Source organism: Myotis myotis, unplaced genomic scaffold (assembly GCF_014108235.1).
Source record: "Myotis myotis isolate mMyoMyo1 unplaced genomic scaffold, mMyoMyo1.p scaffold_m19_p_3, whole genome shotgun sequence".
Classification (NCBI taxonomy): domain Eukaryota; kingdom Metazoa; phylum Chordata; class Mammalia; order Chiroptera; family Vespertilionidae; genus Myotis; species Myotis myotis.
In genome coordinates, this window is record NW_023416335.1 from 211,355,720 (window position 1) to 211,379,852 (window position 24,133).

Sequence of the window (24,133 nt, forward strand, 5' to 3'; positions counted from 1 at the left end):
CGCGCACACAGGGGACAGGACAACCCACCACGACTAACACAATAATAAACACCTTCCGAGCTGGCCACCGCCCCTCCTCCGCCCGCAGGTGCGCGGAGATGGAGCAGGCGGAGGCGGGCGGGGCTCTCCGCGGGGTGGGACACGTGACCTTTGCTGCTCCGTAAGGTTTCTTTTAAAAAACCTTTATTGTTGAAAGCACTACCTCTGTCCCCCTCTCCTCCCCATTGGCCTCCTCTAGCCCGCCCCCTGACGTATGATTTCTTAGTAACAAGCGCCACGCTTGCACTTACGTATGATTATGCTTTTTATCCAAACGACGCCTACAAAATCCCAGAGCCTCCTTCCCCGGGGCCGGCCACGTCCCCTTCCCCTTCCCCTTCCAGCTGAGTCTCCTTTGTCGTGGGCGGCCTGCCGGAAGCAGGCGGGCAGCTGTCAGCGCGTGGCTGTCCACTAGAGAAACCCTTTCACGGCGCCACGACACTTTTATTTTTTAAAAAACTTTGGTTAATCCTCACCCGAGGTATTTTTCCCATTGCTTTTCAGAGGGGGTGAAAAGGAGGGAGGAAGGGAAGGAGGGAGGGAGGAACATCAGTGTCAGACAAACTGATTGGTGGCCTCTCACACGCACCCCAACTGGGCTGGGGATCGACCTGCAACCCAGGTTCGTGCCCTTGACCAGAATCGAACCTGTGACCCCTCGGTGTGCGGGCTGATGCTCTAACCATTGAGCATACCAGCTGGGGGCCGTCATGACATTTTAAAAAAGAGAGTCTACCTGTCAGTGTTTGAGTAGCAGTTAGCAAATGACAGTTGTAAATCCCGTGCGTCCACTGGAAGCCGGACCGGGGACGGAATGCTCAGGCACGGGTCTCCCGGGCACTCCCCGCGTGTGCGCCCACGCCACCAGCTGCCTGGTGCTGGGCCCGGGACCGCATTCCCCTTGCTTCCCCAGGCTGCCTTTCTGCTCACCCTCTCCTGGTCACAGCTCCCCACCGGGGGCCTGTGTGCGCCCAGGGCAGTGGGAGGCGGGCGTCCGTGGGCCACCCAGAACTGCACAGCCTCTTGTTCGTGCGTTTCCCAGAGTGGACCCCCCGCCCTGTGGGTGGGTTCTGAGGGTGGCTGACAGGACCCCCAGCACAGAGCGCGCTGCCGGGCCCGGACTCTGCCAGCACCACGGGGATCTCAAAAGCCCAATTCACAACGGCCTGGGTTCTCCCCAGCTTGCTGAGTGATGCCCCAAATCGGGCCATGGAAGCCTCAGAGACCTCTGACCTCACCGTCCCGAACCCCCGCATCCCACTGTTGCCCACGCGTGTGGCTTGTGGCCCTGAAAGGCCACCCACCTGTCCGTGCCCTGGCCCCCGTCTCTGCTCCCGGGCGGCTTGGGCCCGGCCCGTTCGTTCGCGCAGCTTCAGGATCAGGACTGGGACTGGCCTCCGTGGTTTGCTTCCGTCCGTCTCTGCAGCCGTGGGCGTGTCAGGCCTCGGCTGGGGCTTGCAGTGGCTCAGGGTCCCCGCACAGGTCGCTGACCTCATTCCCTCTGCCCCTCACCCTGCCCACCCGGGCATCTTGCCGGTCCTGCCCTGCCCTCCACATTCCCCAGGACGAGGCCCTGCGCGTCCTCTTCTCCCTTCCCTTCGCTTGCGGAGACTTCTCTTGCTTCACTGAAGGCGGGCAAGAGGTGATGCATCCCTGTCCCAGGTCAGAGGCCCCCTTCCTGGCAAGCCTCCTGGGCCCCGAGTCCCCCCCTCCCGCACCCTCTCCTCCGTTCCCCTCGCCTTCCGGGTTCCTGACTGTGTGACTCTGGCATCCGTGTCGCTGGGGCCTGTCTCCTGGGTTACAGGTTTCCGGAGGGCAAGGCTGTCCTTGGGGTCCTTGCACCCCCCCCCCCCACCCCCGCCCCCAGAGGTCAGGGCCTGGCATCCACCTGGCCAGGAGTTGCTGTGGGTGTGAGGCTCTGAGCCTGGCGAAGGGAGGTGGACAAACCTTACCCACTGGTGCAGACCTAGGCTCCCCGCCCTCCGCGGTACACCTCTGGCCCCTGTCTGGGGGTGGCTGACCCCACCCGTCATGCCTGGCCCAGCCAGAACCAGCCTTCTCTCCCAGCTCCCGCAGCCCGGGGCTCTTCCCTGGGAGGGCCTCCGGGAACCTGCGCATTTCCCTCCTGAGTCCCCAGGAGCCTGGGAGCCTTCCCCCCGCCCCTGGCCTTTCTCCTCCACCCGCTGTGCACACGGGAGTTAACTTTGGTCCTGGATCAGACCGTCACCTCAGGTCTTCAAACCCTTCCCGCTTCCTGGCTGCCCTGCCCTCTTCTCGCCGGTCCCCTCCCCAGGCCCCCACACTGTCCCTCCGCCCCCCCCCTTCCCTGGGCCTGAACACCCCCTGGCGCGCGGCCAGCCTCTTTCCTGTGGCTCAGCGGCACCGCCTCAGGAAACCACCCCTGCCCCCTAAGACGGGACAATTCACAGGGGTCCCTCCAGCCCCAGGCTGGTTCTGGGGAGGAGCTCAGCAGTGGAACGACCATTTGCGTGGTTATCTGATGCACGTGGCCACCCGCTCCCCACTGGGCGTCTGCAGAGCCCGCGGAGCGCAGGGCTCAGGCCCGCAGAACCAAAGGGCGCAGGGTGGGCCTGGGGAGGTGCAGGGTGGGCCTGGGGAGTCCCAGCTACGCCGAGGAGCAGCGCCGCCCTCCACTTGGAGAGTGAGAGGGACGCGGCGTGGGAACGGCTGCTGCCTCCTGGGCAGCCCGCGGGCTAGAAGGAGTGACCGCAGATCCGGTCCAGACAGACCCCTGGCGGCGGGCGCTGCAGGGCCAGGGGCGGGGCGGGACGGGGCTGGGGCCGCGCCCTCCGGCCACTCCCCGGGGCGCGCGGGCAGCGGCGGGCAGCGACCAGGCGGCTCCAAAGCGCTGCGCCCGCCCGCGCCGGCAGCCGGTGCCCGCGGCCCATGTCCTCCGTGTCCTTGCGCTCCTCCCCGCTGCGGACCCCCAAAATGAAGAAGGAGGAGACTTTCCTGGGCAAGCTGGGCGGCACGCTGGCGAGGAAGAAGAAGGCCAGGGAGGGTGAGTGTGCCCGCCGCGGGCCTGCAGCTGCGCCTGCGCCCGCAGACCACGCGTCCCGGCCCAGCCACCCAGTTCCGCCGGGACCGCGGGTCTCTGCGCGCCCCCGCTCCCGCCGGGTCCCCGCGGCCCGCGCGCCCGTTCCCCCCCCCCCCCCCCCCCCGGCCCCCAGTCCCGCCCGCCAGGCTGGTGGCGCGCAGCCGCCACCTTTGGTCCAAGCCCTGACCCCTGCGTCTCGCTCCTCCCGGGGACCTTTAAACAGCCCTCCCGGGCTCCCGGGTAGTGTGACCGCCGGCTCCCGCGGAGGGCGGGGCTTGGAGCAGAGTCAGGGAGCGGCGCCAGCCCGCTGAGCCCGGGTCAAGGGCAGCAGCGCGGGCCGGAGGCTGCTGGTGGCCCCGCGCCGTGCCCCCCATTCCTGGGGCGCCCACGGCACTGGCTCTGGGCGGGGCTGGCCGCTGGTGGCCTCGGGCGGTGCGCATGCGGCCCCTGCCCGGCACCGCGGGGGCTGGGAGAGGGTGGGGAGCGGAGGCCAGCGGCGGGAAGGGGCGCAGAGCGGACAGGACCGCCCCGCTGCTGAGGGGTCTGGCCAGCAAGGACCACGGAGGCCCCCAGTGTGTACTCCGTGCGCCCCTGGAAATCATTCTAAGAACTGCCCGCCTCCTCACCCGCGTGCTTTAGGGTTACAAGGGTGTCGCCTTGGCGCCTGTGTGCGCGCTTCAACCTCATGCTGCCCCAGGGCTGCGCTCCTGAAGTTCCTGAAGGTCCTTTGTTCAGGGGGAGCTTCTTCCCCTGGGACTGACTTGGGGGGAACGGGGGGGGGGGGGCGTGTGGGGGGAGAAGGGCGCCAGCCTGAAGGTGCCCTGTCGGGGAAGGGTGTTGGAGAAGGGTGTTGGGGAAGGGCGGCTGTGAGAAGGCAGGGCCCAGGGGCCGCCTCAGGCGGTGGTGGGGAAAGGAAGGGCCCGGGGCGGTGTGCAGAGGGCTTATCTCCTGGAAAGTCTGCGTGCACCTCGCCATGGGCACAGCCCGGGGCTCATGTCCCTCCCGGACACACACAGGGACAGGGCACCCACATGAGGCCCCACTGTGTATCCTTGGGCCTGTGACACGGTGCCCTCTGGGGATGTGTGTGCCCCATGCTCCCTCCAAATGGGGACGGGGGCACGTTTCCAGGAGGGAGGCTGTAACCGGTTGGGTTATTCAGTTCCCAGAGGCAGGGCCTCTCCTGAGCCTCCACTGAAGGACTCGAGGCCGAGGCCGGGAGTAATCCCGGGGAAGTCATGTCCTCAACAGACAGTCAGCTCTCTCCCTCATTCTCGCCCTCCAAGCGCGTCCCCAGGGGCAGTCATTGTCCCCTGGCTCTCAGGGAGCCCGAGGCAGTGGTATTAACCAGACCAAGGGGACCATGATAACAGGTTCCAGGAAGGAAGGCCCCCCCCCCCGCCCCCCCCAGTCAGAGTGCCTGGGGGAGGCCTGGGCACCTGGGAACCAGGAAAGACATCCTCACAGAATAGCAAGTAAGTGAATGTCCTGGACCGTTCCCACATTTCATAGGTGCCATTTAGGCTCTCAGAATGCAAAGAGCACCTGCCTGAAGCCATGGACGGGTCCCCAGTTCCAAAGGGGAGTGCCACTGGTCCCGGCCTCAATGAACTCGTGTGAGCCGGAATATTGGGGGCCAGTCTGCTTTCATTTAAATGCACCAGGTACCCCAAGTTCATCTCATTTAGGAGGCATTTAAATACACCAGGTACCCCAAAGCCATCTCATTTAGGAGGCATGTAAATGCACCAGGTACCCCAAAGTCATCTCATTTAGGGGGCATTTAAATGCACCAGGTACCCCAAGTTCATCTCATTTAGGAGGCATTTAAATGGGCCAGGTACCCCAAGTTCATCTCATTTAGGAGGCATTTAAATGCACCAGGTACCCCAAAGTCATCTCATTTAGGGGGCATTTAAATGCACCAGGTACCCCAAGCTCATCTTATTTAGGAGGCATTTAAATGCACCAGGTACCCCAAAGCCATCTCATTTAGGAGGCATGTAAATGCACCAGGTACCCCAAAGCCATCTCATTTAGGAGGCATGTAAATGCACCAGGTACCCCAAAGCCATCTCATTTAGGAGGCATGTAAATGCACCAGGTACCCCAAAGTCATCTCATTTAGGAGGCATGTAGATGCACCAGGTACCCCAAAGTCATCTCATTTAGGAGGCATGTAAATGCACCAGGTGCCCTAATAGGCAAAGCACCTGGTGAGCAGAGGAGACGTGGACACAGCAGAAGGAGCAGGTGTTGTGGTTGCTTTTGCGTGTGTGTCCGCTGGATCCCTTGCCTCAGTTCTCAGGTTGAGGTGCCTGGCACCCGCAGGGGTTCCCCCATAGAAACCCAAGGCCTCACTCCATAGCTGGGCTCCGCTGCAGGGGTTGGGGGAGGGCTGGCCTTGGAAGGTGGCGGTGGCTTCTGTCTGGTCCCTTGGGGATCGGGGAAGGGGCACGAGCGGAGGCAGCGTGTAGACTAGGGAACGCGGTTCTGAACCGGGTTGCCAGCGCCCCTGCAGGCCCCGCCCGGCAGCTCGCCCTGGTGTGGGTCTCCAGGCTCGTGAGCCCGAGCAGGGCCTGGCCCAGGTGTGGGGCCCTGTGTGGCGGCGCTGATTCGCCCCCCGCAGGACGGTCAGGAAGAGGCGCTTGGAGGTGTGCTGGGCGCTGCCTGCCTTGCTGTGGGTTTCGCTTCCTTTTTGTTAGGAAGTTCAGGAGTGTGTGTGTGTGTGGGGGGGAGGCCCCACAGCACTGCCCAGAAGTTAGAGACCGTGGAGCCTGTAGCGTTTGCCCACCTGGGTGGACAGAGTTCTGGGTTTGACAAGGCATGTGGGGGTGTGTGGGGACCTTCCTGCCTGCCTCCAGGGGCGATCACTGCAGGGAAGTTTGCTCTGCGCTGGCGGAGCCGGGCAGGAAGCATCTGGATGAATTCACGGTGTGACTCAGGCTCATGCTCTAGGGAGGGACCCAGGCTGTGTCATGTCACGTGGCGGCCGGTTCAGAAAGTGGAACTCGGACTGACTAACTGTGGGTACTGAGGACGGGGGCGAGGGGCGCTTAGAAAAGAAGCCAGGGCTCCCCGTGGAAAGCCGGGCCTCTCAGGGGCAACCTGCTAAAAGCCGGGTCCGTTGCACTGGGCTCAGCAGCGAGGCGGGAGGAGAGGCGCCCACTCGAGGTCCCCTTGTCCCTCGTGAGGTGCTCTTGTCCTCACGGATGGAGGCCCCATAGGTCCCTCTGGCCAGGAGGCGGGCGAAGGTGTGCCCCAGGGATGCCCCAGCTGCTGTGTGGCATCCTTTGAGGGGTGAGGCCGGCTCTGGGCCAGTGAACCCTGACGGGGAGGGGCTGGACAGAGTCCACTCCATGCATGTGCCACATGAGGCCCTGCTGCTCTGCCCAGCCACCCAGGACCGGTGCAGGACTGCCCAGAGCTGGAGCCACCAGAGCCAAGGCCCCCAGAGCCGAGGTCACCAGAGCCCACACGGAGGCTTCCTGTGGAGAGAAGCATCAAGGAAGTGCCTAGTCCCCGGCTGCCTGTTTGTTGTTGTTGTTATTAAATACTAGAGGCCCGATGCACAAAGATTCGTGCAAGAATGGGCCTTCCTTCCCCTGGCTGCCGGCACCGCCTTCGCTCTGGCCAGAGCCGCCTTTCCGCCTTCCCAAGCTGTCCAGAGGCCTGGAGTGGCTGGGGCAGGGCGGAACGCCTGTTTCCCACCCCACCCCACCCCCGGCTGCTCAGCGCCTATATATGCAAAATTAACCCGCCATCTTTGTTGGGTTAATTTGCATACTCTTAATTGGCTGGTGGGTGTTGTGAAGGTACGGTCAATTTGCATCTTTCTCCTTTATTAGTGTAGATGTTTTTAGAGCAGAATTCGGGTCACAGTCCCTAATGACTTACGCTGTGTGGTACCTTTTCATATGGTGGGTGCCATCTGTGTGTCAGCTCTCTGACCCATTTTTCAATTGTTGGACTGTAAGGGCTCCGGGTGTGTTTTGGATACGACTCCTGCATCAGACATGCCTTATTTTCTCCGGGTCTGCGGCCTGTCTTGCCCCTCGCCCCAGGTCGTCCGCTAAGCAGCTGATGCAGAAATAGCAACAAACAAGCCAGATGCTGCCTGCGCCTCTGCCACCAGATCTAAAGAACTCGCTAGGTGGCTGCGACCTTGAACTGAAGGTCAGACGTGTGCAAGGTCCTTCGTGGACTTTAAATTACTTCCAGGGGAGGAATCCCCCGTCCTAAACCGCTCCCTGCTCGTCCCGGGGGGGTTCCCTTCGGATCGCCCCGAAGGCAGAGCGGTCAGCTGTGTGGACACTGTGTCACCTGAGCACCAGCCACCGACACTGCCCTGTAGCCCACCACGGAAGCCAGCCCTGGCGGGAGGGAGCCCCTCGTTTTATCGCTGAGGGAGCAGCCTTCCCCAGGACCCGCCCCAGCTCCTGCAGAGGCGCCCGGCGGGAGGCAGAGTGCCCGTTCGGGATGGTTTGCACAGAGAACTGGCGGGGGCCGTAGTGACTTTGAAGGGATCGCCAGGTCCCGTTAGGTAGCAGGTCCCAACAGCTCCTCCACTTCCCTTTAACAATGAAAGGAACAGCGCCTTCTCTCTGGCAAGATAGACGAGAGGCTGTGTAATGCGGGTCCCTCCACCGGGCAGGCGGGACTGGGACTCTTCGCATCTCCAGGCAGGGAGCCGACCACCTGCAGGAGGCCCTTAGGGCGTGAGCCACGGTCCCGGTGAAGGTCCTGGACTCCTGACCCGAGAAGGGAGAGAGCGCGGCTGGTAAGGCGTGGAGGAGCCGTGCACACGGTGGGCTAAAGAATGTCCTCTGGGGAGAGAAGCCGGTAGAGGTGCTGTTTGGGCCCATCGGGCCTGTGAGGTTCTCTGCAGACCCTGCCAGCAAAGAGGAAAACACCCACGCGCGTCTCCTTGGGGCAGGGCGGCCTCTGTGCGGCTCGGAGGCCGTCCGTGACTGTCCGCCTCCTGCGTGGCAGCGACTCCTGGGGGGCGGGGGAGGACCTGGAAGTTGCCGCCTGTTTCCTCTCTGGCTGAGCGGAAGTGGCCTTCCAGGCCGGAGAGCTTGGCGCGGCTTTGTCCAGTTTCCTTTGATTATTGTTCTGGTCGTAATCTTCAAACCCAGCCTCTCTCCGGGTTTGTTGCACGCCCCCGCCCCCGGGGTGCAGGGCGCGGACGAGGGAAGCACGGAGGCGCCGGCCTGGGCCCGCGGGCTGTGTGGCGCCGGTGACGCTCCTGGACACTGTGCCTCCCTGGAGAAGGGAAGCGAGGCCGGGTCCAGAGGGGTGGCCTTGTGCCCTCACTTCCTGTGCCCGGGGCGGGCGGGTGGCCTTGTGCCCTCACCTTCCTGTGCCGGGGGCGGGCGGGTGGCCTCGTGCCCTCACTTCCCGTGCCGGGGGCGGGCGGGTGGCCTCGTGCCCTCACTTCCTGTGCCGGGGGCGGGCGGGTGGCCTCGTGCCCTCACCTTCCTGTGCCGGGGGCGGGCAGGTGGCCTCGTGCCCTCACTTCCTGTGCCGGGGGCGGGCGGGTGGCCTCGTACCCTCACTTCCCGTGCCGGGGGCGGGCGGGTGGCCTCGTGCCCTCACTTCCCGTGCCGGGGGCGGGCGGGTGGCCTTGTGCCCTCACCTTCCTGTGCCGGGGGCGGGCGGGTGGCCTTGTGCCCTCACCTTCCTGTGCCCGGGGGCGGGCGGGTGGCCTTGTGCCCTCACCTTCCTGTGCCGGGGGCGGGCGGGTGGCCTTGTGCCCTCACCTTCCTGTGCCGGGGGCGGGCGGGTGGCCTTGTGCCCTCACCTTCCTGTGCCGGGGGCGGGTGGGTGGCCTTGTGCCCTCACCTTCCCGTGCCGGGGGCGGGCGGGTGGCCTTGTGCCCTCACCTTCCTGTGCCAGGGGCGGGCGGGTGGCCTCGTGCCCTCACTTCCTGTGCCGGGGGCGGGCGGGTGGCCTTGTGCCCTCACTTCCTGTGCCGGGGGCGGGCGGGTGGCCTTGTGCCCTCACTTCCTGTGCCGGGGGCGGGCGGGTGGCCTTGTGCCCTCACTTCCCGTGCCGGGGGCGGGCGGGGTGGCCTCGTGCCCTCACTTCCCGTGCCGGGGGCGGCGGGTGGCCTCTCTCGGGACTTGCTGCCTCTGGTTCTCCTGGCATCTGGCGGGACCTGCCCGGCCCCGAGGAGGCAGGTCGCCGTGACAACCTCACTCATGAGAGGCGCTGGGCTTTGAAATGCGGCCTCCGCTCCGGGAGTTGGATTCCTCGCACCCCGACGTCGCGGACCGCACTCCCTGTCGGTCGTCGGAATAATTCAGGGGCGTCTGTCCGCCCAAGTGGGCGCGCACCTGCCCTGAGTGGCCGGAGGGCTGCGCTTGATGGACCCTCCCGCCGGCTGGCAGGGGTGGCGCCGGCCTCGCCCTGTTCCTGTTTCCAAATGCGCGGCCCCTCGCATGCAGGACGCAGCCCGAGAAGCCCCTTTTCTCCGCGCCGAGACGCTTTGGTTTCCAGTAAAACTGCCTTACGTCGATGAGCAGGTTTACTGAGTAGTACGCACGGCGGCAGGAAAACGCTGGTGAGGCTGGGGGCGCAGCACAAGCAGGCTGGCCACGTCCACGGCGTTAACCTGCGCCTCTGCTGACTGCGGGGTGAGAGCAGAGACCCGGACTGCGTCGGCTCGAGGCCTTAGGGCTCCCCCCCCCTTGAGACCCTCCATGCCTCACTTCACACGGGAGACGTCCCCTCTGGCCCCGGCACTGTCTGGTCTTGGGCGGCAAGCGCGGTCCTTTCATTCTGTCCCGACAACGAGTGTCCGGCCAGGGGACCCGTTTGGAGCTGCGTGTCACCCTCTGAGTTTTAGAGCTTTGGGGTCTCACTTCCTCGTGTGGGAGGCGTGGGACTGTCGGGGGAGGACCAGCCCTCGTTTCCAAGCAGACGGGACGGCGGGGTCTCGGAAATGCAGGGGGGCCAGGTCCGGCTCACACCTGCCCCGGGGGCTGTGCTGCGTCTCCCCAGCCTCTGCTCCTGGGGCCACGGGGGTGCTGGGGGCGCTCGCCCGTAGGCGGTGAGAGGAGACATTTGAGGAAGGCGTGGGGTGTTATCACCCCTGGGCGGTCTCCGTGCTCCTGGCTGATAATGCTGACGCGGGAGGGGCTGCCGGGAAGCCAGACCTCAGAGCTGGTTGAGGCGGAGCAGGGGCCGGGCTCGGTTTCTATGACCGCCTGCCTCTGTTATGGATCTTCTAGACCAGTGGTTCTCGACCTTCCTAACGCCGCGGCCCTTCAATACAGCTCCTCACGTTGTGGTGCCCCCCAACCATAAAATTATTTTCGTTGCTACTTCATAACTGTAATGTCGCTACTGTTATGAATCGTCATGTAAATATCTGATATGCAGGATGTATTTTCATTGTGACACATTGAACATAATTAAAGCACAGTGATTAATCACAGAAACAATATGTAATTATGTATGTGTTTTCTGACGGTCTTAGGCGACCCCTGTGAAAGGGTCGTTCGACCCCCAAAGGGGTCACGACCCACAGGTTGGCGACCCACAGGTTGAGAACCGCTGTTCTAGAGAGAGAGGAAGGGAGAGGGAGAGGGAGAGAAACCTCGATGGGAGAGGAACATCATTGACCCGCTGCCCCCTGCGTGGCCCCTGCTGGGGATCGTGCCTATAGCCAAGGTGACTGCCTTTGACCACAATCGAACGGGGGACGACCCTTCAGCCCACAGGCCGACGCTCTACCCATTGGGCAACACCGGCCAGGGCTGCCTCTGTGTCAGGAACGGTCCGAGACTGCGTCTGGGCTGGGACTGATGAGGCTTTGAGAGGACTGTGCTTGGTTTGGGTCTTTACACCTTTACTTGCTAGTTAACCAGGTCGGTCGGGATTGTAGGAGCCCCAGGTAGGGCCGTATGAATAATGGACGCCTGTCGTTTTCAGGTTCCGCATCTTCATACGTTCACGGGGAAAGTTAGTCCCCAAGCGTCTCGGCTTTCTCTCCTGTTAAGTCATTGAACAGCTAAAGAGGGTGCAAGCGCTCACTGCCAGGGCTCACGCATGGCACTTGCTGGAACCAAACAGTCCCGGGAGCAGCGGTGGGATCAGAGGAAACCAGGGCCTCCCCCAGTGTTTGCTGCTGCTCGCGCTCCTGCGGAGTCTAGAACCTTCCAGCCTCTGCCTTCACCGTGTGGACAGAGTCCTCTGAGCGGGCCCGGGAGGGGACGCCGTGGGACGGTGCTCGAAACGCATTGCTGGCAGAAATGGAACTTGAGGGACATCTCCCCAGAACAGTGTAGGTGAATGCCTGGGGCGTTAGGAGCTCGCGCCAGGAGCTGGGAGGGAGACCAAAGCTGCGTATTTCTTCCTATAAATCACCACGGTCCCAGTTCCCCAGGCAGGCGTCTGACAAAGGACCGTGCCCAGGGTCTGCAAAGACTCCAACTGCTCGATGGTAGAAAGACACACGGCCCAGTGACAGGAGAGAGAAAAGGTTTGAATAGACTCTCCAGCAAAGAGCGCGCGGGCACGGCCTGGGCACGGCCTGGGCGCGTCCGGAAGAGACGTCGGCGTCACCCGTCCCCGGGGAATGAGCCACAGATTAGAACCAGAGGGGACAGACAGGCCGCACGCCTGGCAGCGGCTGAGATGGCCGCAGGAGCCCTGGCGAGGACTCGGAGCTGGGATCCGCACGGCTGGGTGGGGTCCGCTCAGGAAGCCAGTTCATCCAGAGCTGGACTACACGCCCCCAGGGCCCAGCAACTCCAGCCTGAGCTACTCACTCAGGAGAGACGGAGGCCGTGTCCGTGAGAAGACGCGCAGGAACGTGCGTAGCAGCTTCATTCGTCGGAGCTGAGACCTGGGAGCAGCTCGGTGTCCCGTCCACAGAGGACGGAGGAGTGGGCGGCAGTGTTCACGGACGGAATATCACGGGGTGACAGGAAGAGGGAAGTGCCAGTACACGCGGCACACGATGCTCTCCCAGCCACCCTGCCCAGTGAGGCCGCGGCCCCGGGAGCGCACCGGTCCCACGGTATGGAGCTGTGCAGTCGGCAAGCTGGTCCGTGGTGGCTGCCTCGGGCTGGGCTGGGGCTGGGGCTGCCTGGGGAAGGCAGGAGGGGGTTTTCTGTTCTGGAAATGCCCTCTATCTTGCTGGGGGTTTGAGAAATGCAGGTATATGCATTTGTCGAAATTCATTGGATGAGACTAAAAATGTGCCTTTCGTTGCATGCAAATTTTACCAAAAAAGAGAACTATCCTATATAATAAAAGAGAAACATGTAAATTTGCCGGGGTTCTTGTCCCAGCATCAAGAAGGGTTCAGGAATCTGGAAAAGGGCTGTGCGTAGATGACTAATAAAGAATCCAGAGACGAGATATAATTTTGAAAGGCATTGGGGGTCAGAGGACCTTCAGCTAAAGGAACTGAAGAGTGCCTCCTTGTCTTGGACCCCTGCTTTTATTAACACAATTTGTCCTAAGGCAAGGTGGAGATAATACACTTCAAAGGGTAAGGTTTCAAAGGATATAGAAGCATTGTCAGTTTGGGGGAGTTAGCCTGGCTGTTCAGGTGTTTGGCCAGTAGGCGGCAATAACATGTAGATTAAGATGCCCTTTAACTGTCTGGCAGCCACAATCAGTTTCCTATTCAGGTTTGGGGAAATGCCGTTAGCCATTCCCAACAGGTGACTACATGTGTGACTCAACCCTGTTGAGTCCCCAAGTTTCATCAACCTTTTGATGAAACTCTTAAAATTATGACATGCTGGAATTGGTCTATGGCATAAATTGACTGTCCCTCTGCTACGCTCACCAGCCAATCAGGAGTGAGCATGAAAATTAGGGTGCAGGTCGGGCTGAGGGACCCCCACACCCCCCAGTGCATGAATGTTGTGCACCGGGCCTCTAGTCCTATATAATAAAACCCTAATAAGCAAATCGACCAAATGGTGGAATGACCAGTCGCTGTGATGTGCTCTGACCACCAGGGGGCAGATGTGCAATGCAGGAGCTGTCCCCTGGTGGCGGCTGGTGAGCACAGTGGCCGCAGCGGAAGCCTCTCCCGCCTCCGCTGCAGGCGGGTGGTAAGGAGCGAGGGTCCCGGAATGCGAGAGGGTGCAGGTCAGGCTGAGGGGACCCCCCCCCCCGCCCACCCCAGTGTACGATATTTTGTGCACCGGGCCTCTAGTCAGTATATATTGCGCTCTAGTCACTATATCCCCGTCTGCAGTTTATTTTGAAAAGCATGAAAAACACGATGGCATGGTAGCCCCCAAACAGCCCACCTCCCATAGCAGCACCTGTGAGTACGCCCCTTACACGGCGAGAAGGACTTGGCAGGTGTCACTCAGTGAAGGGCCTTGAGCCGGAGATTGTCCTGAGTAGCCAGTGGACACGGGTTCTTGCAGGCGGAGGCGGAGCGTCACCAGGAGAAAGGCTGTGTCGATGGAACAGGTCGGAGTGCCGTGGGCTTGCAAGCCCAGGAAGTGGGGGGGCCTCGGGCGCTGCAGAAGTAGAGAGACATTCTCCCTGCACCTCCCGGGGGACAGCCCTCAGCCAAGGAGACCCGTTCGGGACTTCTGGCTCCCAGAACCTCACGAAAGTACAGTGTATTTTCCTGAGCCACCGCGTTTGCGACCGTCGTCACGGCAGCAACAGGGAGCGGACGGGGCTGGGCTGCTGGGGAGGCGGAGGGACGGAGGGACGGAGGGAGGGACGGACGGACGGACGGGTGGAGGATGCTGAATGAACAGCCTGGGAACACGTCAGCAGGACACGCAGCCGGTGTGCTCGGTGCTCACGGTCCGGCTCCTCACGTCCTGCACGTTTGAACATTTTCATAGTAAACTATTGGGGGGAGTGCGGGGGCCGGGCAGGTAACGAACGCCCATCGGTGCTGGCCATCGCTCTCGTCATCGTCAGCATTGCGACGACTGCCACCCCCGCTTACCCATCGGATAGGGAGACCAGGAGGCTGGGGCGAAGGGACGGAGCTACACAGGCTCCCCGCGAGTCAGGGGCAGGGCCTGCCGCCGCCGGCTCAGGCCCAGGGGCGAGCTTTTGCAGAGGTGGGGTGGCAGGTGCGGGGTGGGGGGCGAGGGGGAAGAAAGGCGCCCGTCATCTCCGATCCCTGCACTCCCGCTCCAAGAACAGCTGTGCTTTGCGAGGGGGAGGCGCGTTTGGGCCGAGTCCGTCCAGAAACCCTGTCATTAGTGCCGTGGGGTTTTAATGGCGGGAACTTCTGTCGGAGCGGCACACGGGATTTCAGCCTCACCGTGCGCAGCCGGCTTTGCGTTTATCCTCCCGCGTGGGCTGTTGCAAGGACACCCTTCTACACGCAGCCTTTCGTTTTTCTTCCCCGGAGCCCTGCTTCAGGCCGCTCTCCCTGTCTGTTGGGAAGATCCCTTGGACAAACAACCCACCTCTCCTTTGTGTAACACTTAGGGGCTTGGTGGGAGCCAGAGGGCGTGTCTCCCTGGAGGACACACAATTTGGTTCAGGGTGTGAGGCAACAGTCGCCACAGAGGGGAAACAGCCCAGATGCGCGTCAACAGACCCATGGACGATGAACGAATGCCTTGTGGTCCGTCCTTGCAGTGGAATATTATTCGGCCAGAAAAAGGAACGAAGCAGCTGTGTGTGCTGCCCCTTGGATCAGCCTTAAACGCTGCTAGGCGAAGGCGGCCAGACAGGAGGCTGGTGTCGCCTGATTCCACGGATGGGAGACACCCAGGACAGGCGCAGCCAGAGCGGAAGCGGATCAGTGGCTGCTGGGGGGTGAAGGCGGTGAGGGGGGGGTGAAGGCGAGGGGCGGGGGGAGGCAGGAGAGGGGTGCTGGGAAGGGGAGTGACAGTAACGGGTACGCGGTTTCTTTGGCGGGCGATGAAAACGTTCCTAAATTGATTGTGATGGTTGTGCAACCTGTGAGGATGCTGCAGATCCATTGAGTTGCCCATTTTAAAAGGGCGAACGGTATGGAACGTAGAGTCTGTCTCAGTAGCGCGGCTAAGAGCGTGCTGCCCCGCTCACACTGTTCCCAGCAGAAACGGTTTGGCCTCGGGAGCAAGACCTGGACTGGACGGGAGGAGCTGGCCCGGCGCTGGGCGGGTTGTGGGTGTGACCCTGCCCTGGTGTGTGGCTCTCACCCACAGCATCACAGGGGGGGAGCCCCGCCTCCGGGACTCCTCCAAGTCAGCCCCCCGAGGACGGGCTGTCGGGCTGCCACATGGGCACCTAGCCCGTCCTGTCACATCCTGTCGCCGGGCGGGTGTGGAGGGAGGACTGGAGAGGGAGGACTCCAGCTCCGGGTGTCCCAGCCATGTGGTGGCGGGAGCAGGCTGCAGGCCCAGGCCGGGGGCTCCCGGGCCGAGCTCTGGGCTGTGCCGCCTCCCCAGAGACTTGAAATGAAAATTGGGTCTCTCTTTTTTTTTTTTAATATATTTTTTATTGATTAAGATATTACATATGTGTCCTTGTCCCCACGTTACCCTCTACCCCCCACCCCCCCCACCCCCGCTCATGCCCTCACCCCCCCGTTGTCCATGTCCATTGGTTAGGCCTATATGCTTGCATATAAGTCCTTTGGTTGATCTTTCCCCCTTACCCCCACCCTCCCCTACCTTCCCTCCAAGTCCCGACAGTCCAATCAATGCCTCTCCGTCTCTGGATCAGTCCTTGTTCATCAGCTTATGTTGTTCATTATATTCCACAAATGAGTGAGATCCTGTGGTATTTATCCGCTCTCAAGTTCCATCCATGCTGTGGCAAATGGTAAGAGTTCCTTTTTCTTCTTCCTCTTCTTAAAGAATACCTTTCAGCATTTCATATAATGCTGGTTTGGTGATGATGAAGTCCTTTAGCTTTTTCTTATCCGTGAAGCTCTTTATCTGACCTTCTATTCTGAATGATAGCTTTGCTGGATAAAGTAATCTTGGTTGCAGGTTCTTGCTATTCATCACTTTGAATATTTCTTGCCACTCTCTTCTGGCCTGCATGGTTTCTGTTGAGAAATCAGCTGACAGTCGTATGGGTACTCCCTTGTAGGTAACTGACTGTCTTTCTCTTGCTGCTTTTAAGATTCTCTCTTTATCTTTTGCTCTTGGCATTTTAATTATGATGTGTCTTGGTGTGGTCCTCCTTGGATTCCTTTTGTTTGGGGTTCTCTGCGCTTCCTGGACTTGTAAGTCCATTTCTTTCACCAGGTAGGGGAAGTTTTCTGTCATTATTTCTTCAAAAAGGTTTTCAATATCTTGCCCTCTCTCTCCTTCTGGTACCCCTATAATTCTGATGTTGGTACGCTTGAAGTTGTCCCAGAGGTTCCTTACACTATCTTCATATTTTTGGAATCTCTTTTCTTTTTTCTTTTTCGGTTGGGTATTTTTTGTTTCTTTGTATTTCAAATCTTTGACTTGATTCTTGGGATCCTCTTTTCTGCTGCTGGATCTCTGTAAATTATTCTTTATTTCAGTCAGTGTATGCTTAATTTCTAGTTGGTCCTTTTTCATGTCCTCCATGGTCTCCCTATACTTATTGAGGGATTCATTAAATTTATCGGCGGTTTCCATAAAATTCTTGAAAAACCTTATAACCGTGGCCTTAAACTCTATATCCAATCGTTTGCTTTCCTCCATTTCTGCCATTTGTGACCTGTTTCTTTGTCTCCGCATTTTGGCAGCTTCCCTGTGTTGATAGAGTGGCCCTGTGCGCCAGGTGTCCTGTAGGGCCCAGTAGCTCAGCCTCCCCAGTTACCTGGGGTGGACACTCTTGGTGCACTCTTGGTGCCTTGGTTGTTGTAGAATCACTGGGAGGAATTGACCTCCAGGCCAATTGGCTGTGAGAATCAGCTGTGTCTAAAGTGGGAGAACTTCTGTGCTGAAGACACCCTTCTGGGGCAAGACTTGCTTCAGTGGGGCTTTGGTGCTCACTGAGTCTGCTCCCTGAGTGCGTCCCTTATGGATCTGAGGAGTTTCAGTCTGGATGGTCCCCCTCTGACCACTGGGTACAGTGGCTCCTGGATCTAAGGAGGTGCTAATTCAGCCTCTGCCTGAGACCACACAGCAGGAGCCACGAAGAGGCTCAGCTGTGAAGCAATGCAAGCCGCTGCGGGGCCTTGGGCCTTCTCTTGGAAGTTCCAGGTCTGCCTGGTTCGGCTGCAGTTAGGTACATTCACATGCAAAAGCCTCTGCCGCAGCCTGGGTGGGGCGGGGTCTCAGGGAGTCAGAGGGCGGAGAAAGCGGCCATGGCCGATTCTCCGCCTGGAGTCGCGCGTCTCAGTGTTCCGGTAACGGCTGCAAGCACCTCTGAGGGAAAGCCGCCCTCAAGTTCGCTCGCTGCCGGACAGACCAGCTTCTCCCCGTATGAGACCTGGGTCCCCAGAGACTTCCCGGAACCGGAGTTCAGAGCCGTCGGGAGTTTGTGATTCAAAAAGACAGCCGCGTCCTCAGGTGCCACCCCCTTTCCGCGCGCGCGCCGCCGTACCTCTGCACTTCACCTCCGCAGCGCCTCTGGCTCTCAGCGTGCTTTTCTTTCCTTCTAGTTGTGGAATTTACACTCAGCCAGCCTTCCTGTTGTTCTGGATGATGTTTGCTCAGTCCTTTGCGGTAATTTTCAATTGTTGTATGAGGCGATAATTTCCCGGTGTTTACCTATGCCGCCATCTTAGTTGCTCCTTGGGTCTCATTTTGCAGAGGAGGAGACAGGCCCCGCACGCCACGCGGCGGGACGCCAGTCCCCGGCAGGGGCCCCTGCGAGGATCGTGCCGCAGGCTCCTGAGGCGCAGTCCGCCAGCCCTGCGCGTGACGGGCAGCCAGCAGAGAAAGGGGCTTGTTCTTCCCCCGGCTCATTCCAGGCCGCGGCGGGAGTGCAAGGCCATGGCCAGGTGAGATGTCCGCGTGAGTGGCTGCTGCACACTCGTCAGCGGGTGTGAAGGCACCGCCCAGCCAGACCGCGGTGGCCTGCAGGCGGCCTCCAGGGCCCATGAGGCCGCTCGGGCGGCGAGAGGCCAGCTGAGCAGGTCCCCGCGCCGTGGCAGCCCATGGAGGCCCCATAGCTTGCTTTTCTTTTCCTCCGTGTCAGAAGGATCCGATTTCAAGCACGATTTCTGCACCGTAAGGAACTTCAGGGATGGCAATGGCCCTGGAGATTCGAGCTGGAGATTTGAGCTGGAATTGGCACGTAGCTCCTGTCAGAGGCGGAGCCCGGGCTGAGGGCGAGGGCTTAGCCCTCCCGACCCGTGAGTGGGTTTTAGTGGCCATGCAGACCCGGCCTCAGACTCAGCCGCTGCCTGTCTCTGGTGGGGGGACTGGGTCCTGATGCTCTCACCGTGGACTCCAAGCCCCGCGAGTTCCTCTTTCCTTCTTTCTTTCAAATATATTTTTATTGCTTTCAGAGAGGACAGGAGAGGGAGAGAGAGAAACATCAATGATGAGAGAGAATCATGGATCGGCTGCCTCCTCCACACCCCACATTGGGGAGTCTGCCACCCGGGCCTGTGCCCTGACCGGGAATCGAACCCTGACCTCCAGATTCATAGGTCGATGCTCCACCACTGAGCCACGCTGGCCGGGCATGAGTTCCCCTGTCAATGTCACGGGCATGCACGTCCCCGGAGGCGCCTGCCTGGGCTCGCCCGGATTCCGTCCTTGCTTCTCAGTCGTCACCTACACGAGGGTCTGCAGACTTTGACTGCAAAGGGCCAGAGAGTAAAACTGTTCGTCTCCGTGGCAACAGCTCAACTCCGCCGCCTCCGCGCAGAAGCCGCCGTAGAAAATACTGAACAGATGGCAGGACTGTGTTTCAGTGAAGCTCTATTGACCAAAACAGTCCAGGGGCCAGGTTTGGTTTGCTGACCCCGATCTCTGGCATAGGCTCTACTTCCTGGGTTTTGAGTGTTTCCGGTCGTCTTTCCATCTCCTTAAACTGCTACTGAAGACTCGCTTTGCTGTAGGCTGGTGGGTAGGGACAGACCCGGGTCACCTGTCCCTTCCTAGCTTGGTGACATTGAGCGGACAAGGGGGGTTGATGGCAACACTGCCCTGATCAGTCTCCGGGATTGTTTGAAGAATGAACTGTGTTTCCTGGCCGGTGTGGCTCAATGGTTGAGCATTGGCCCATGAACCAGAAGGTCACGGTTCAATTCCTGGTCGGGCCACATGCTTGGGTTTCGGCCTCGATCCCCACTAGGGGGCTACACGGAGGCAGCCTATCCACGATTCTCTCTCATCACTGATGTTTCTCTCTCTCTCCTCCCTTCCTCTTTCTAAAATCAATACAAAGTAGATTAAAAAGAAAGAGTTAACTGTGTTAACGGGTGAGCAAGGCCTCGTGGGTTGTCACGTGTCATCTGTGACAGGTTTGTCGCCGGGTCAGTGCCCGGAGGAGCACATGGGTGGAGACGTGATGGCGGCACGGAGGCGGGCATTTCTTTCCACCTGTGCCGACCGCCCCTTTCAGGCGGCCGTGTCTGACCGCTGTCGCCTGGTCTGTGGAACAGTCCCCGTGGCCTGTGGCTCTCCTTCGCCACCGCGGCTCCCGAGGCCGTTGTGCTGAGGGACAGCCGGGGAGAAGCGTGGCTCTCGGCGACACGCCAGCCGGGCAGCCGGTGGGAAGGTCTCCTTCGCCAGGCGCCCTGATGACAGCCTCAGGCCTCGTGCACATCCCTGCTACGAGGTCACGTGCTTCCTGGGGAGCGAGCGGGAGGGCGGCGAGTTGTTCGCAGGCGCTGGGGGGACGGGAGCGGAGGGCGTCCCGCTGGCCGAGCTGCCGCCTGAATCGCCTGGGACTCCCTCGCCGGGCGCCGGCGCTGAGGAAGGCCCGGGGCCCAGCCTGGACGGGTGCCCGGCGAGTGGGTCCGGGTCTCGGTGGGCACGTGGGTGGCGAGGTCCCGCAGGGGCCAGGCCTGCTAGGGTCGGGCTTGGCCTCGGAGTCCGCGGCCCCTCTGCCTGGGAGGAGCCCTCCCGCAGGTGGCACCGCCTCACACCAGGCCGCTCTCTGCTGTGTTACTTGTGTGCGTCGGTCAAGGAGGGTCCGTGAGAGGAAACCAGGTGGAGGCCTCTGTTGGGGTGAACTGTGCTCCCCCCGCCCCCCAAGAGACCTGTGCAGGTCCTTGTCCGCACAGCCTGCGAATGTGGCTCGTTTGGAGATGGGTCTTTGCAGGTTGGTAAGGCTGTAAGTAGGAGGAGGTCACCCGGGAGTAGGGCCAGCCCTTAGGAGAGGAGGGGCAGCCCTTAGGAGAGGAGGGCCAGCCCTTAGGAGAGGAGGAGCAGCCCTGGCCGGTTGCTCAGTGGTCAGAGTGTTGGCCTCTAGACTGAAGGGTCACAGGTTCGATGTCCGGCCAAGGGCACCTACCTCAGTTGCAGGTTCAATTCCCGGCCCTGGTCAAGGTGCCAGCGGGAGGCAACCAATCAATGTTTCTCTCTCTCTCCCCTCTTCTTCCTCCCTTCCACTCTCTCCAAAAACGTCAGTGGGAAAATGTCCTCTGGTGAGGATCAACAGCAGCAACAACAGCCAAACAAAAGAAGAGGAGGGGGCAGACACAGCGTCACAGGAGAGAGACAGAGGCAGAGACTGAGGTGACGGGGCCATAGGGACCCGGGGGCTGCGCCCCCTCAGACGCCAGGAAGGCCGGACAGCCCCTCCCCCGGAGCCCTGCCCACCTGGACCTCGCGCCCGGCCTCAGCCCTGGGGCAGGAACGCCTGCTGGTTTACGCCTCAGGGTTTGGGGTGCTTCGGGACAGCAGCCCAGGACGCTGGCTGAGTCTCCATCCGGCCTCTGACGCGCTGAGCGCCCCGGCGGTTCTGCGGCCAGTGGGGCCGCGGGTGGGCCATGCCGGCGGCAGGGAGAGGCCGTGCTGAGGAATTAACCGGAGAGCAGCGTGGAGGCTGTGCCACCTCCTGTCGCGGTGCGAATGCCGAGCAGACGCTTTGCCTGAAACGGGAGGGACTCCCCGCGCTCTCCTGGCGGATCCGAGGGTGCGGAGAACCCCGCCCCTGTCCGGCCCTCCTCCCGGCCCTCCTCCTGGCCCTCCTCCTGGCCCTCCTGCCCCGGGGAAATATTAGGAGACTGTTATGCCTTGTTCAGCATGGAAAGCCGACAGTCATTTTCCGTAAAGTTCCCGAAGCAGCCTTGAGCCTCTGCGGCCCCATCTCTGCAGGATCGACCCTCGGCTGCTGCAGAGCGAAGGCGCCGTGTGGCTGCGGCCCAGGGACGCTCTGCACACGCCGGCGGCCAGCTCGCTCAGACCAGCATTTAAACCTGCCCCGTGTGGCTGCGGCCCAGGGACGCTCTGCACACGCCGGCGGCCAGCTCGCTCAGACCAGCATTTAAACCCGCCCCGCGCCCTGGGCGCTCCCACAGACGCCGGTTAGCGTCCTGCCGTCCACCTTGCCTTTTCCGTGACCCCGCACTGAGGGCTGGGGCCCCGTGCGGGCCGTACAGGTAGGAGGCCGGGACCAGTGCGCGGGCGAGGCCTGCCGGCCGGCCCCCAGCAGCTCCAGGGCTGTCTTTCAGCCCCTCCGTCCTCCTTGGGAACGTGGTCATTGAAAAAGACGCTGTGCGCCCGGCCGGCGTGGCTCAGGGGTTGAGCCTCGACCTATGAACCTGGAGGTCACGGTTCGATTCCCGGTCAGGACACAGGCCCGGGTTGCGGGCTCGATCCCCAGCAGGGGGCGTGCAGGAGGCAGCGATCACTGAGTCTCATCATTGATGCTTCTGTCTGTCTCTCCCTCTTCTTTCCTCTCTCTCTCTCTCTCTCTCTCTCTCTCTCTCTCTCTCTCAAAAAAAAAAAAAATCAATTGAAAAAAATGCACTGTGCCCTGGGCAGGTGTCTCTGTCGGTCGGAGCATCATCCCGTACACCAAAGGCTGCGGGTTTGACCCCTGGTCGGGAGCATATAGGAGGCAACCGATCAATATCTCTCTCTCTCTCTCTCTCTCTCATCAATAAAAAGCAAACATACATTGTGACATAGCAGTGTGATTCACAGTAGCCAAGAGTGGGAAACCCAGGTGTCCATGGACAGGAGTGGACAAACACGTGGCCCGTCCCCTCAGCGGATCTGCCTCCGCCGTGAACAGGAAGGAAACCCTGCACCAGCCGCAGCAGGGGGGCCCGTGAGGACATGGTGCTGAGCGAAGCCAGCCGGTCGCACGGTCCCGCGGAGGTGAGGTCCCTGCAGCATCAGGTTCAGACACACAGAAAGCAGACGTGGCCGCCAGGGGCCGGAGTGCGTGTCTAACGGGGAAAGAGTGAGAAGGTCCTGAAAATGGATGATGGTGATGGCTGTACAACAGTGTGAAGCCGCGGACCTGTACACTAAAAATGGCTAAAGTGGTAAATTTTAGGTTATGTATACGGATCACGATTTTAAAAAATAAATGAAAATATATTGTGAATATATTGTACATACAGAGTACACATATGTGTATTTTTTTAAGAATTGATTTTAGGAGAGAGAGAAAGGGAGAGAAACATCGATGTGCCAGGGAAACATTGACCAGCTGCCTCCTGTACGTCCCCTCCCAGGGACTGAGCCAGTGGGCCAGGATGTGCCCGACCAGGAATCGAACCAGCAGCCTTTCGGTGCACAGGATGATGCCCAACCAACTGAGCCACACTGGCTAGCTCCACAGCTGTGCAGTTTAAAGAATAATGATAATGAAATGTACCCAGGGTCTTGCCACCTGGCTCAGTCACCTGTACCCTCCTCTCCCCGACCCTCCCTCCCAGCAGAGGCCCACCCCGGGGATGTGTGCTGAGCATTTCTTTGCTTTCCTTGTAGAGTTACCACACCCACACCCACACGCACGCCTGCACACACTTGCAGAGTGACCATGCGCACACATGCACACGCTTGCAGAATGACCACACACACGCACACGCTTACAGAGTGACCACGCGCACACATATGAACACACATGCACACGCTTGCAGAATGACCACACACACATGCACACGCTTGCAGAGTGACCACGCGCACACACCTGCACACGCTTGCAGAATGACCACACACATGCACGCGCTTGCAGAGTGACCACACACACACATGCACACGCTTGCAGAGTGACCACACACACATGCACACGCTTGCAGAGTGACCATACACACACATGCACACGCTTGCAGAGTGACCACACACACATGCACACGCTTGCAGAGTGACCACGTGCACACACATGCACACACTTGCAGAGTGACCACACACACACAGGCACACGCTTGCAGAGTGACCACACACACACATGCACACGCTTGCAGAGTGACCACACACATGCACTCCTGTATGTCGTTGGCCTTTGCCTGACCTTGACCTTTCTGCACCCGGAGCCACGCCGGCGCGTCCCCTGTGTTGGGTTCGCCTAACATCACAGCCAGCTCCGTGGTGCCGCCGCCTCTGCAGGCTGTCGGGCCTGTGCCGGGCCTGTCCCTTTGGGCGCAGGAGGTGGTGCCTCAGTGCCCGGCTGCAGGGGGACTTCCTTTGACTGAGTTTTGACTCAGAGGCAGGACAGCCCGTGGGAGGGCGGGGCTTCCGCTGCCAGATGGCCCGGCTTCTGCTCTGCCCCAGCGTCCCCTGCCCCTGCCCCTGAGCCTGACGGACGGGTCACCCCCGCTGCTCTGTGCCCAGCATTCCCTGCCCCTGAGCCTGACGGACGGGTCACCCCCGCTGCTCTGTGCCCAGCATTCCCTGCCCCTGAGCCTGACGGACGGGTCACCCCCGCTGCTCTGTGCCCAGCATTCCCTGCCCCTGAGCCTGACGGGCGGGTCACCCCCGCTGCTCTGTGCCCAGCATTCCCTGCCCCTGAGCCTGACGGACGGGTCACCCCCGCTGCTCTGTGCCCAGCATTCCCTGCCCCTGAGCCTGACGGGCGGGTCACCCCCGCTGCTCTGTGCCCAGCATTCCCTGCCCCTGAGCCTGACGGACGGGTCCCCCCCCTGCTCTGTGCCCCGCATTCCCTGCCCCGAGCCTGACGGACGGGTCACCCCCGCTGCTCTGTGCCCAGCATTCCCTGCCCCTGAGCCTGACGGGCAGGTCACCCCCGCTGCTC

The 24,133-nt window shown here is 61.1% G+C and overlaps 1 protein-coding gene across 2 annotated transcripts in view; it reads left to right on the forward strand.

Annotated features, from left to right (window-relative positions):
- PARVB (parvin beta) overlaps positions 1–24,133 on the forward strand; it is an 85,504-nt gene that overhangs the window by 9,910 nt on the left and 51,461 nt on the right. The window contains exon 1 of one of the 2 annotated variants that reach the window (XM_036298797.1): positions 2,830–3,061. The exons of the other annotated variant lie outside the window; for it this stretch is intronic. Coding sequence (XP_036154690.1) covers positions 2,947–3,061 — 115 coding nt within the window. The 5' untranslated portion in view covers positions 2,830–2,946. Of the gene's footprint in view, positions 1–2,829; positions 3,062–24,133 lie in introns of those variants that run through there. 2 annotated transcript variants of the gene reach the window in all.